The sequence below is a fragment of the Halichoerus grypus genome, chromosome 15, assembly GCF_964656455.1.
Source record: "Halichoerus grypus chromosome 15, mHalGry1.hap1.1, whole genome shotgun sequence".
NCBI lineage: Eukaryota > Metazoa > Chordata > Mammalia > Carnivora > Phocidae > Halichoerus > Halichoerus grypus.
Window position 1 is genome coordinate 26,753,574 of NC_135726.1, and position 13,197 is coordinate 26,766,770.

Genomic DNA, 13,197 nt, shown 5'->3' on the forward strand with positions numbered 1-13,197 from the left:
ACAAAGCATCCGAACGAGGCAGGGAAGCCTTGGGGAAAGCTAGGAGTGCACCCTCACAGCCAGAGCCCTCTGGACACGGGTGGCCCAACACATTCCCTCCAAATGCCGGGCCCTTGAGTTATCATTGAGGCTGAAGGCAAAGGAAGGGCATACAAGTTTGGAAAGTGCTGCTTAAACCAAATGAAATAGTTTCCTTTGCAGCAGGACTTCTCAGAGTTTGAGCACGCTGCTGGGCATTGTGACTTCCCCCGGAGCTCTAACACTTTTCCCCAAATGTCACAGACTCGCAGGAGTATTATTTCGAGGGCCCCGGAGATGGGCGCTCTGCAGAAGACACTTGTTAGGAAGAGCAGGCCACCTTGACCCACGGTGAGATAAACAGTGGCCGTTCAGGCCCACAGCCCGTCAGCAAAGGATCCGAGGTGCGAGTTGGCTTGGGTCTCTGGTTGTCCGTCAAAACCAGACCTACCAGCTGATCACTTGTCTGGATAATCCATCAGAACCCAGTCCACCTGGGAGAAACTCCAGACACCGGCCCTTTGGGGCCGCCTGGGCTGCAGGCCTGGGACAAGCAGAGTGCCTAACCGCCCTGGGATTTACAGAGCATTTGCAGGTGTCTGGAGCAATTTCCCCACTCCCAGAGGCCTTTGGGCTGTGTTTTCCTTATGCCTTCTCCCCCTTTGCCCTTTGCTGTCCCTGTTCCTGTCCCCTGCAGGCTGTCTTTCCCCCTCACTGGGCCCTCCAGGGGCCTGGCCCACCTCTACTGTGTTGTCTGCTGGTTGGGAGTGACTGTGGGAAGGTCAGCCTAGGATTCCGGAGCTGCGAGCCTCACGGCGGAACCTCTACACCCTCTGTCCCAGGACTGGGCCCCGGGCTCCAAGCGCTGGCAGAACAGGGGGCCTTCGCTGAGGGGTGGTCCGTCCGCAACACCTTCCACATGGTTTCCCTCTGGGCCCCCAGTACACGGTGCTCTGGTTGGGTCAGTGCGGGCTTTACACACTTGCTGTTTTTTTTTAAGGCAATAGCAACTTTACCCATCACATCTCACATGGAACTCCAGGATGTGCCCAGGCAAAGCAGACCTGCAGTGGTAGAATTTGGGGAGGGGGCCGGAGCTCCATCACCCTCCCTAGCATCTAATCATTGGAGTTCGGCATGAAGTGCGTTGATTACGATATTCGGGTACACAGTCCTAGCACTCTACAGTTGGCAAAGTACTTTCATGCTATTATCCCACTTTTTCTAGCCACAGCTGAGGGAGGGGGGCCCTCAGACCCCCATCTGTGCTCAGAGCACCCAGCGCCGCCTGGGGCAGCTTGCACAAAGCCTCCCGCTGCGGAAGCTGAATGACAGCAGGCGGTGATGTCCAGCTACACCCTTGTGCCCCCCCAGGGCCTGGCCCAGTGCTGATATAGAGGTGGTGCTTAGCAGTTACACGATAGAAGAGTGCTTTCTGCAGCCCCGGCTCCCGCATTACTGGAAGCAGCCTGGGCATCCATCTAGACTCTACAGAGGGGTGGCTGAAGGGCCCGTGGCACATCTAAACTGTGGAGGGTTACTATTAAAAAGGCACAAATATAAAAAAATACAAGGCACAAATATTCAAATGTTGTGTAAAAATACATCAGAGGCAATCAAGGACAATTAAAAATCCATAGGCTGCTTGATGATTCTAGTATGTCATATAATCATGCTAATATTTTAGGTCTGATCGGAGGGGAGGGGGGATGGGGTCACCGGGTGACGGTCATGAAGGAAGGCGCGTGATGTAATGAGCACTGGGTGTTACAGAAGACTGATGAATCACTGACCTCTGCCGCTGAAACCAATAATACATTATATGTTAATTAATTGAATTTAAATAAAAATATAGAAAAAGAGAAACAACAGACCCCCTCCCAAATATTTTAAGTCTGATAATGGTTTTGTGGTTATACTAAAAAAATAAATAGGGACGCCTGGGTGGCTCAGTTAAGTGGCCAGCTCTTGGTTTCAGCTCAGGTCATGATCTCAGGGTCGTGAGATCGAGCCCCGCGTCGGGCTCTGTGCTCAGCCCTGAATCTGCTTCAGATTCTCTCTCCTTCTCCCTCTCCTCCACCTCACTCCCTCTCAAATAAATAAATAAAATTTTTTTTAAAAAAGGGTACTTCCTTTTTAGCTACACATACTACAGTAACTACAGATGAAGTTAAGAGGTGTCTGGGACTTGCTTCAAAATACCGTGTGTGCATGTGTGTTGGGGCCATGGCATGGTAATTACTGAGGAAGGTAGACGGGGACCTGAGGGTCCATCCCACTACTCGCTCTGCTTTCATATATGCTCCAAAGTAGCCATAATAGTTGGGTTTTTTTTTTTTTTTAATTAGAAAGTAACTTCACAGTGGGGAAATCTGACAGAAACTCCCTCAGCCAGGTGGTCAAGGTCAACATCAACAGCGCTAAGTCCACAGCATGCACCTCTGAGATGGGACGAGAAGGGTACTTCACTTCTGCGGTCTTCTTCCCCCAGACCCAGAACCCCAGTTTACCCATCAGAAAAACATCACACACCCACACTGAGGGACATTTCACAAAATATCTATTGAAGACTTCTCAAAGCTGCCAAAGTCATGAAAAACAGAGGCTGAGAAATCGTCACAGACCAGAGAGGCTGAGAACATGATTCCTAAATGCCATGTGGGATCCTGGACGGGATGCTGGGTCAGAGAAAGGGTCTTAGGAGAAAAACTAGGGGCATCTGAACAAAGCCCGGAGTGTGGTGGTGAATGTAGCAAGGTTGGTTTCTCAGTCGTGACAAATGGACCATGACGGGTGATATTAACCACCAGGGACCAGGGCGGAGGAACTCTCTGGACTAGCTTTGCAACTCTTCTGTAAATCAAGCCTTAACCTATTCTAAAATAAACGCTTTACTAAAAAGTTCATGGACTCCACATCCCAGGGAAGTCACGATGTACTGTCCCGAGACAAAAGCTCGCTGTGGAGATCTGACACGGTAAAATCCCGTGTCTGTTAACGATGTCAAAAACCCCTTGATCCGGGTCCCTATGTGCGTGCACAAGGAGAGCGGCATGGAAGGACGGACACCAGGTGACCGTGGATGAGCTGCTCACAAGGGCCAGGAGGGCATCAGAGATGGGAGCGGGAAAGCAAGACCAAAGACCGTCGGGAAAACCACGGAGAATGCAGCCGGTCTGTGGCTCTAATAGGCAAAGACTAAACGTGCGCACAGACAAGGTGGGTCACAGGGACCGACGACAGCACTGACTGGATGTGGAGAAGGGCTGATTTAGGTGAGGCAGGCTTGTCTTGGGTTTCTCTATTCTAAGTAATTGCTGTAATAAAATGGTAGCAATGAGGACAAAGGAAAAAGGCTGCCCATTTCTGCAGATGACAAAGCGGAGACGCAGGGAGTTAGAGTCACGTGCCCAAAGTCACCCAGCCTGTAGGTGGCTGAGCCGGGACTCCTGATTCCAGGTCCAGTCTCTGGTCACAGACCTGGGGCTTCTGGGCTGGGTGAGTGGGGAACCAGGAGACGGAGGCCCTGAGGGGGGGCCCTCAGAAGTGACATGCCCCAGCTAGGGAGGCAGGCACAGGGCGCGCCAGGGTGGGGCTCCAGGGGCGGAGGGAGCAGACCGGGGCTCCCAGTTGCCCTGAGTTGAGCAGATGGCAAAGGGGAAGCCCCGGGCCCAGTATAGCCTCTCCTAGTAGAAAGGCAAGGTGCCCTATCGGGACGCAAGGAGGCTGCTACCAATAGCTGAGGGGTGGGGTAGAGCTACAGGGGCTGGGGACCAGGAAGGACTCACCTGGCCTCTAACCAGGACACCCCCACCCCAGGTCACCAGGCAGATGCCCACACTGTGCCCCCTCAGGCTGTGCCCTCCTTACTTACTTGACTTCCAGAGGCCCCGGGCACTTCTCCAGAGTCTCACAGAGGTGGGTGAGGCTCAGGGGCTCCAGCTGACACTGCCTGAGGCTGGAACGGGGTAGTGGGCCGGGCAGGGGGTCAGAGAGGGAGGGCCCAGGGCCGTTGTACAGCCCCAGGGGCTCTCCCCTTCTCTCTCCACCCCTCCTCCTCAACCTCCAGGCTGCAGGATCCTCCCCTCACAGGGCACACTCTGCACCCCAAGTCTCCCCTACAGCCTGATCCCCACCACTCAGTGACAATAAAGGCCCCCCAGTGCGCAGCTGCCCTCGCTCCATTCCAACACCTCCCCACTGCCCCTGCCTGAGTCTGGGCCACCACTGTCACTTGTCTGGAACACTTTAACACCCTTCAACTCCCCTCCTGCCTCCCTGTAATCCTTCTCGGCCTGCCAGTGGCTTATCTTTTAACAGTGCAGTCTGACCACGCCTCTTAGGCGCTTAAGCCCCCTGTGGCTCCCTATTACTCTCAGGCTAAAAGCGAAAGGCCTTTTCCATGGCCTCGCTCACCTCCACTGGCCCTGTACATGCCCCAGCCACGATGACATGCTTCTCAAGAGCTAAGCTTTCCCTCCTCAGCTGACCCACCTGCCTGGGACAGTCCTCCCACTCCTCCTCTGGATAAGCCTGTTTGGGCCCCAGTCAAGGAGTCTCTCTTCCCAGGTAAGGAAATCAAGGCCCAGAGAGGGGAGGGGCCCAGCCATGGTCACACAGCCATGGCAGAGCTGGGAAGTCTTCTGAGAAAACAGCGTGGAATCTTTTCTCTGGGGAGAACGCTGGGCCCGGCAGCCCCCCTCACCAGCCCTCATACTGGCCCCCTTTCTTTTCCTTCTCTCGAACCCTCTTTCCCCCAGGCCTAGCCCCCAGGCTCTCCTCACTCCCTGACTCTTCACCTGTATCGTGGTTACCCCCCAAAGAGAAGTGGATAAGACGGTACCAGAGGCTCCTGGGGACGCGGGACTGACGAAAGTCCAAGAATTGGGCTTCAGCCGGGAACTCTGGCAAAGATCCACCAGCCAATTGATCCCTTGGAGTGGGGAGACCATTTTTGAGAGGAACGTTCACATCACGCACATGGGAAGACAAGACACAGAAGTCAGGGCTGAAGGGGGCCTAGGGACGATCCAGTCCCTCCCTGTACAGATGGGGAAACTGAGGCCCATGGAAGGGAAGTCAGAGTGAGAAAAGCCAGCAACTTACACCTGTCCGGGTGGCAGCACCTGGCTAGGACAGGGGGAGCCAGGACAGAGCCCTTCCTCTCTCTCATCATCCCCAGGCTTACATTCTCTAGGCTTTGAGAACCCAGAGAGTTCCCAGAAATGGAGACCCTGGCCCAGGATGCAAGACCACCCTGGCCTTGGGCCACTCCAGCTCCACACAGCCCGGCTGGTCTGGCAATGCTTTCGTCTGATACCTTAGCCAGTGGCGCCACTAGGGGGCAGCTGGGAACATCTGTGCAGAACTAACAATCTGTTGTTTACTGCAAAGGTGTGGAAACTTTTTCAGAACACAAACGGTCCTTGGCTTCTCGAACGCCGTATACTCTGAGTGTGAAGGGCGGTGACTCTTATGAAGTCGGGAGTCTGCAGAGGTCTGCAGAAGTCCTGAGGGGCAGAAGCCTAGCCGCCCTCCCTCCCACTCAGCAGCCCTGAGCGGGCACCTGTTCCGCCGCACCGCCCCCCCCATCTCCCTCCCCGGCTGCCCTGCCTCCTTTCCAGAGCTAAGCGGCTGATTACTGCGAATGGAGGGACACGGGGGTACATCTGCAGAAGGGGTGCCAGACCTGGGTGGGCTACTCTAGGGCTAACAGTGGTCAGCACGGGGCTGGGGTTGGGGGGACCTGCAGGAAATGGAGGCCAGGGGAGAGGGGAGCCCATCCCTCCCGCCTCGGAGCTCTCCCTCCTCACCTGCCTGTTCTGTCACCTCTCAGGACGACGTGCTGGCTCTCAGAGCTGCAAACAGAGAGGAGGCAGCAGTCTGAGACAGACAGACAGACAGCCTGGTCATCGAGGGCCTGGAGGGCGGCCCACTTTCTCAGCAAATGTAACAATATTCATACTAAGCATAATGACACGGATTGAAGCACCTACAAAGCACAGCACTGCCGGGACCTCCTTTTATGCTCACGATAATGGTGTGAGGTAAGAACTGTTCTTACTCCTCCTTAACAGATGAGGAAATGGGTACAGAGAGGCTCAGTGACCTGCTCAAAGCTGCACAGCAGCTAAGTGGTGCGCCTGGATTTGAACCTGGTCTGTCTGTGCCCACCCTCCCACTCTTGGAAGGGGAAAGTGGGGGGAACGGGCGGACCCCACTGAAACCACGGCTCATCTGCCCGGCTTGGCCCCAGGCTGCCTGGCCAGGTGGCTTCCCTTCTAAATTCTCATCAGCTCCAGAGACCCCATGATCGAGACTGGTCCTCGAGCACTCAGCCACCATCAGGGAGCTTCCGGTTTCCGTAAAAGTCTCCTAGGACGATCCACAGAGTGAGCAAGGGAGAGTCGCTGGATCGTGTCCCATGTCAAATTTGGAGAGATGGGAGTGTCCTGGGGCTACTTTCATTCATCGGTCCATTCATTCATTTAGCAGACACCTGTCACACGCTCACGGGGCCTGGTGCCACGCAGGGCCCCGAGGAGGCGACACTGTGAACAGGACAGGTGAGGAAGGTGGTGGGAGCCGATGGCCCGTGGGGTCAGAGGGCAGGGCGGGGGCCCAGAGGCACACTCACCTGATGTCCAAGTGGAGAAGCCACTGCAGAGTTGAGAAGCACGGGGTCAACATGAACACCGCATCCAGGGACAAACTGTTCTCACTGAGGCTGGAGAATCACAGGGGTGACATTGATGGAACTCACCCGACTCACAAACGCCCTCTTTGTGGTCAGAGCCCAGGGCAGGGGAGGGCTGTTCCTGAGTCCAGATGACAGAGCTCACTGAACCCCAAATGGCCAGAGGGCACCTCTTCTAACTCCCCATTGTACAGATGGGGAAACTGAGGCCCAAAAAAGCAGCAAGGTCTTGCCCAAGGTTATGAGACATGCTGACGACAGAGCTGAGATTAGAACTCTGGTTCTCTGGGTCTGCGATGAATCTGGAGAGTGCTTTCAGGCTGGAGTTGTGCCTCAGTTTCCCCACCTGATAAAAAGAAGGGCAGTGCCCAGTACAAAATGAAAATGCAGGGGCTCCTGTTCAAAAGGCAGGAACAAAGCTTTTCCTTTCTTTCGGGTCTGTCAATCTGTCATAGTGTTTTCTATTCACCATGTAATGCTGCAGTCCTCTGGCACAGGGACGGGTAGGTGAGCGAGGATCTCACAGGTTGGGGGGCTCAGACTATTTCACAGTATTGAGAAGGTCACATGGGGATGTGCCCCAAAGCACCAATCTACATATGATTTGCCTACAGTGGTGAGGCCTTCCTCCCCACCCACAAGCAGGCCCAGAACAGGAACAGAGGTAACCCCTTCTTCCTAGATTCCCCACGAAGACTGAGCAGGAAGGGCCCTCTGGCTACAGCACTCATTCTACAGTTGTAGCCCAAACCAAAGCCCCCTCCCCCTTATATTTTAGGTGTTCCCTGGGAAGCCGGGGCCCAGAGAGGTGATGGAACTTGCCTAAGGTCACACAGAGAACCTAACAGTTGTGAACTCTCTCCAGGGCTCCTCTCACTTTAGCCCCGAAGAGCTCAGGAGGAGAAGAATATGTGGGAGCCCAAAACACAGGGGCCTTCTAGCATCCGGAAACTCTGGTCTGTTGCAGGCAAAGTCTGGAGGCTCCTGGTCTCCTCCCAGGGCCTCCCTCCCGCACTGAACATCTCCCCGCTCTCTGCTCTCCAGCTGCCCTGGGCACCCTGCTCGGGCATCTTGTCTGGTACACATCCTCCCTATCCAGCCTGTATCCTAGCAACAGCCCCTCCCTGCAACCCAGGGCCAGAAGGGCTGCCAGTCATTAGGGTAACTAACCGTTAGCTAACGCTTCCCGCCCATGCTTGCCCTGCCCCAGGTGGCCTGGGCCTCCCAGAGAGCCCGTGCAGAGCCACAAAGTCAGGTTCAAGAAGTAAAACCTTAGGTCAGCAGCTGGATCACTGAGTCCCAGAGGCTCTCTCAATGAGACTCACAGCAGCTAACTACCCTTTGTGAGCACTTACCACGTGCCAGGGACTGGGCCAGGCGACTGACATGCGTTTTCTGATTTAATCTTTACAATAACCCAGGAAGGAATGAGACAGGACACAGAACACCCCCTCCTCACCGCCCCTACCCGTCGTCCTGATGAGGACAAGCGTCAGAGGCTTTGTCTAGTTGGCTACTCACTCCAAGGACTGCAGAGGTCCCAGCCCTGGGAGCAGCTGGGCCAGCTGGGCTGCGCCTTCGTCCCCCAGAGCATTGCCTGAGAAGCTGGGAGGGGTGAAGGGGGAGAACAGGTTAGTGGAGGGTGGGCGTGGGGCCCGTAGGAACTCTGTGTCTCCACCCCTGGGAGACTGCTTCTCCTGAAACTGGCACCCGGCCCTGGGCTACCAGACCAGATCTCAGCAGATCTCACAGGGGTCCGCTGGAGTTTCCCCCACGCTTTCTATCCTGAGGTTTGTGACCTTTGGGGGTCGGGGAGGGGCTTCAGAGGGGGTCATATGTGGGGACCTGCATTTTAGGGGGAAGGGTCACAACCCTCCCCGGACTCTCTAAGGGGTTTCTGATTGCAGCGGGGAAACACCGCTGATCGCAATCTTAAAAAAAGTCAAAACAAAACCCCCCACACCAACACCCACGGCCCGCTGGGCTCCACCCACCCGCCCTCCACCAGCAACTACTCACTCCAGGTGGCCGAGGCAGCAGCTTCCTCTCAGCGCCCTGCAGAGCTGCTCGAGGTGCTTGGCTTGCAAGCCGCAGTGTGTCAGCCTGCGGAGGAGGAAGCACAGCCCCTCAGGACAGAGGCCACGGCGGCCACCGCCCCCAGGCACACAGGGACGCACCGACACACAGCACGCACATAAGACCTCCTGCACAGGCAGTCAAGAGCTAGAGAGAGTCAGAGACACAGGGAGACCAAGATGGAGAGACACTGAGATGAGAGACAGAGGAGACGGTTGCAGAGACACACACGCACACGCACGCATGCACATGGGCCTATGCATGCGTGCACATGTAGGGGCGTGCACGCACACGCACACGCATGCACACACGTGCATGCACTTACACATGCATGCGCACATACACACACAGTGCCAAGGAAGGACAAATAGACAATGACAGAAAGGGCAGCAAAGCCAGAGAAACAGAAAATATGAGAGAAACAAGGAACAACAGAGACAGACAGACAGGGAGATTCAGATGGACACAGAACAAGAGAGAAGGCCAGCAGAACATCGACGGGAGCCCTGCGGGGGCTGAACCCAGCCCCAGGATGAGGGAAGAAGGTGCCACATGTCCCCATTCTCTCCATCCAGAGTTCCCACGACCCATCAGCTGCTGGAGGCCAGGGGAGCTAACAGGAGTGGGGGCCCCCTGGGTGGGGAAGGTCACTGAGGGGGCTGCCCCGTGAGCCCTGTCTCTGGTGGGCGGAGCAGGGGAGGTGGGAGGCAGGGAAGCCAGGCCACAACTCCTGGATACGGCAGGTTGTGTCCTCCAGGGAGCCCCTGGGGTTGGAGGCCTGGGGACAGGCTTTGAGCAGAGGAAGGGAAGAGGTAGGAACCACACAGGGCCGGCAGGCCATCTCTGCACCTGATTCTCGTGGGGCGCAGGGGCAGCTCAGAGGGCATCCGGCACGTCAGGCTGACCCGAAGCGCAGCGCTGGAGGGACACATACCATGGCCAGACTGAGCACACTCCCCAGCCAGTCTCCGAGTCCACCCTCAGCCTTACCTCCCGCCCTTCAGTCTCTACATGAGGCCTGGAGACGGCCAGACCCTGGTTCCACCTGGGCTTCTTGGCTTCCTGGCTGTGTGACCTGGGACAAATCACGGAGCCTCTCACCGGGACAAGGTATGTGAACTGCTTTAGTGTGGTGCGTGCCTGAGGGAGCCAGAAGGTTCTAACCAAAATCAGAGCTATAGGCCAAGTGCTCTGCAAATCCTTGGGGTTTATGCTGAAGGACCTCAGTGTCTGGCGCGTGGCTCCCGGCTACCCCGCCCCCCACCCCAGTCGGCCATTCTGCGTCACAGGGAAATGGGGAGGCAGTCTGTCCTGTGACACTGCCCCTCTGGGCTTCATCCCTTGCCAAGCCTGCTGGCTTCCTGCTCTTTGTGAATTTGTCTAGGTCCCCTGAGAGTTGAGTGATGCTGTCCAGCCGTGGAGGTCAGGGAGGGTCTGGGCCTGGCTCAGCACAGGGCCCGGATGATGGTGGGCCCTACCTCTTCCGGATCTCCTTCAGCTGCTCCTGCTCTGGGGCAAACGTGAAGACCACAGTTTTGTGCAGCACGCTGCAGAGAGAGAAGAGAGGAAGAAGGAGACGAGAGGCTTACGGGGGTCTGGGGGCCATTTTCTAACCTGGACTGGAGGGACCGCAGAAGTACCATCCCCTGCCTCTAGCTGTGGCTACTTCCTCCGACTCTGCTGTGACTTCCTGAGCTTTCGGGCGCCTGAAATCTTTCTACCACAGAGATTTTGCAAATTTATCAACCCTCGTTTCCTGGAAAGCCCTTGAAAGAAAACTTCAGTTCTGCCTTTTCTCTGTCTCAGGCTGAAACCCTCCTTGAGGCCTCTGCTGTGTGCTCGCCCAGAGCACCCTCAGCTGAGGGTGCTCACCCCAGTTCAGGGAGGTCACTGCCAAGGTCACTGCCAAGGTCACTGCCAGCTCCAGGACAGGTGCCTACAGTCTACACGGGGCTTTAACTTACAGCAGGAGCATCCTTAACCTTGCCGGTGTAAACTGAATATTAAACACTCTTTCTTCCTTTTGTTTTCTTCTTTCTTTCTTTCTCTCTCTCTCTTTCCTTTCTTTCTTTCTCTCTCTCCCTCTCTCTCTCTCTTTCCTTCCTTCCTTCCTTTCTTTTTAAAGATTTTACGTATTTATTTGAGAGAGAGTGAGAGAGAGAGAGCACAAGCAGGGGGAGGGACAGAGGGAGAAACAGGCTCCCCACTGAGCAGGGAGCCCGATGCGGGGCTCGATCCCAGGAACCCGGGATCATGACCTGAGCCGAAGGCAGTTGCTTAACAGACTGAGCCACCCAGGCACCCCCTAATACACATTTCTCATCGCAGAGTTCATACTTCTTCCATGTGGAAAACTCAGAAATTATAGTAAAATAAGAAGAAAATAAAGAAAAATCACCCACCACCTCTTCCATCTGTCAATGACCGCTGATAACATTTGGGAATGGGTTCTTTAGGTCTTTTGTTTTTAAAATGCAACTAATGTTCTTTCTTTTTTCCTTCTTCTTAAAAAATGGGATTAAAGGACAGATTCTTGTTTAAAAATTAGTTTTTCAAGGGATAGGTGAAACAAGGGTGACAAAATGTTGATAATTATTGGTTGGAACTGGGGTGTTCGCCATTCTCCCTCCCCTTTGAGTATGTTTGGGAAGCTTTACTATAAAAATGGTGAATTAAAATTACACTGCAATCATCGCTCTAGACTAAAATTGTACCTATATCATCACTTTTCATTGGGTTTTTCTCTCTGAAGGTAACTCAGTTTACTTACCTAATATTCAACTGCTATATATTTAAGGTATGTTCATTTTTCCCTATTATAACTAATACTGAGGTGAACATTCCTGTATCTAAATGTGTTTGCACCAGCACGCTGACTTCTTTAGTGTAAATCCCTAGAAATGAATGGAGCACCATTTGGAATGAGCTAAGGATCCTTTATTGGATCATTATATACAGTGAATCAAGGTCCGCTAATCTCTCTTTTGGGTTAACCAGTGTCTCTCTCCTCCTTTGAGGGGTGTCTAAAGCAGGGACCGCCCTACTTGGTTAAGAGCCCCTCTGGGTGGGGACTGTGTTGACATTAATTAGCATCTGCCCTCAGCTCCCCAGACTGAATCCTGAGACTTAACAGAAATAAGGTTGGGCCCTGTCTCGGGTCAGGTTCCCTAGAAGCAGAGCCTGAGCCTCTGAATGGGGCAGAGAGCCAAGTTTCACTTGATCACTTGTGTATGGGATGTACTGAGGGCCTGCTCTTGGGAGAAGCTGGTAAGGGACCAAGGGAAGCAGAACAGAGCAGGTCTTCGGCCTGATCCCACAGGGAGCTCTGGAGCATGAAGGGCACCAAAAGTTTGTCCTACCCGAGGCCAGGGGGCTGGAGAGTGATGCCTCTGCCTCGGTCATGGGCCACTCCTGGTTGGGGGAATTGGGAGGGTAACCACCCAGGCACCACTGGCTCCTATCGGCCCCAGGGTAGTTTCCTGGAGAAGGTATAAGCTGAGAGCAGCTGGGAAAAGAGGCTGTGGGCAGGGCTCCAGCAGCATCTTCAGGTCCCAAAGGCCTGGCCCAGAAAGAATGCTAAGGTCTTAGAGAGAATGGTGGGAGAGCCCCCGAACTCCAGGCTGGAGGCAGGAGGGGGTAACAGTGGTCCACTGGGAGGTCCTACCTGATGTGTAGCTCGGCCAGGGTCTGGCACGTGCTCACCGCCCTCAGCACACAGTGCACCCCGTCCAGAGAGAGCCGGTTATCGCTGAGGCTGTGGGGGAAGGGGGTGGCAGTCAGGCAGCTCAAGTCCCCAGGCCTAGACAGCTCCAGTCCCCTCCTCCTGGCACACAGTAGCTTGCTGGCTGTCACTCTGTGGATGTCCTGGGCCCTTAACCAGGGTGTCTCGAAGGATTCTGGCCCACGTGGATGAGCCCAGAGCTGCATGACCTCGCTGCCCCACTCAGAGAATAAGGTTCTACAGCTTGAGTGAGAAGAACTGACTCACCGTTTTCACCTCTCTGAGCCTGTTTCCTGGTCTGTCAAATCACCACCATTTTAATCCCATTTTACAAATGGAGAAACTGAGGCCCAGAGACATTAAATGATGTTAAGGCTACTAAGTGACAGAGTCAGGACTGAACTCCCAAGGCAAGGCCCCAACTATTACTCAACCTCAACATTCCCCTACCCGACCCACGCGTGATGCTAAGACCTCAACACATCCCACCCAAACACCAGCCCACCCGATACCGTGTAACACCATAGCACGTCCAGCAGCCGACTCCCCTTTCTTTCCATCCCACCACCCCAACAACCCACCCCTTTACCTCGGGGCACTGTGCCCCCACCCTAACATGCCTCTTCCAACACCACAAAACCCACCCACCCCAAACCCTAATGAAACACCCAGTGCAACATCCCAC

General features: G+C 54.8%; 1 protein-coding gene across 14 annotated transcripts in view; it reads right to left on the reverse strand.

Annotated features, from left to right (window-relative positions):
- Nucleotides 1-13,197, reverse strand: part of NLRC5 (NLR family CARD domain containing 5) — an 84,147-nt gene that overhangs the window by 26,120 nt on the left and 44,830 nt on the right. For 11 of the 14 annotated variants that reach the window (XM_078063684.1, XM_078063687.1, XM_078063685.1 and 8 more), the window contains exons 15-23: nucleotides 12,456-12,545; nucleotides 10,270-10,338; nucleotides 9,641-9,709; nucleotides 8,735-8,818; nucleotides 8,237-8,320; nucleotides 6,656-6,745; nucleotides 5,832-5,876; nucleotides 4,862-4,951; nucleotides 3,893-3,976 (exon numbers count right to left, since the gene is read on the reverse strand). In XM_078063684.1, the coding sequence (XP_077919810.1) occupies nucleotides 3,893-3,976; nucleotides 4,862-4,951; nucleotides 5,832-5,876; nucleotides 6,656-6,745; nucleotides 8,237-8,320; nucleotides 8,735-8,818; nucleotides 9,641-9,709; nucleotides 10,270-10,338; nucleotides 12,456-12,545 (705 nt within the window). Of the gene's footprint in view, nucleotides 1-46; nucleotides 1,820-2,335; nucleotides 3,336-3,892; nucleotides 3,977-4,861; nucleotides 4,952-5,831; nucleotides 5,877-6,655; nucleotides 6,746-8,236; nucleotides 8,321-8,734; nucleotides 8,819-9,640; nucleotides 9,710-10,269; nucleotides 10,339-12,455; nucleotides 12,546-13,197 lie in introns of those variants that run through there. The other 3 variants (XM_078063694.1, XM_078063695.1, XM_036068962.2) reach the window with 3 other exon arrangements.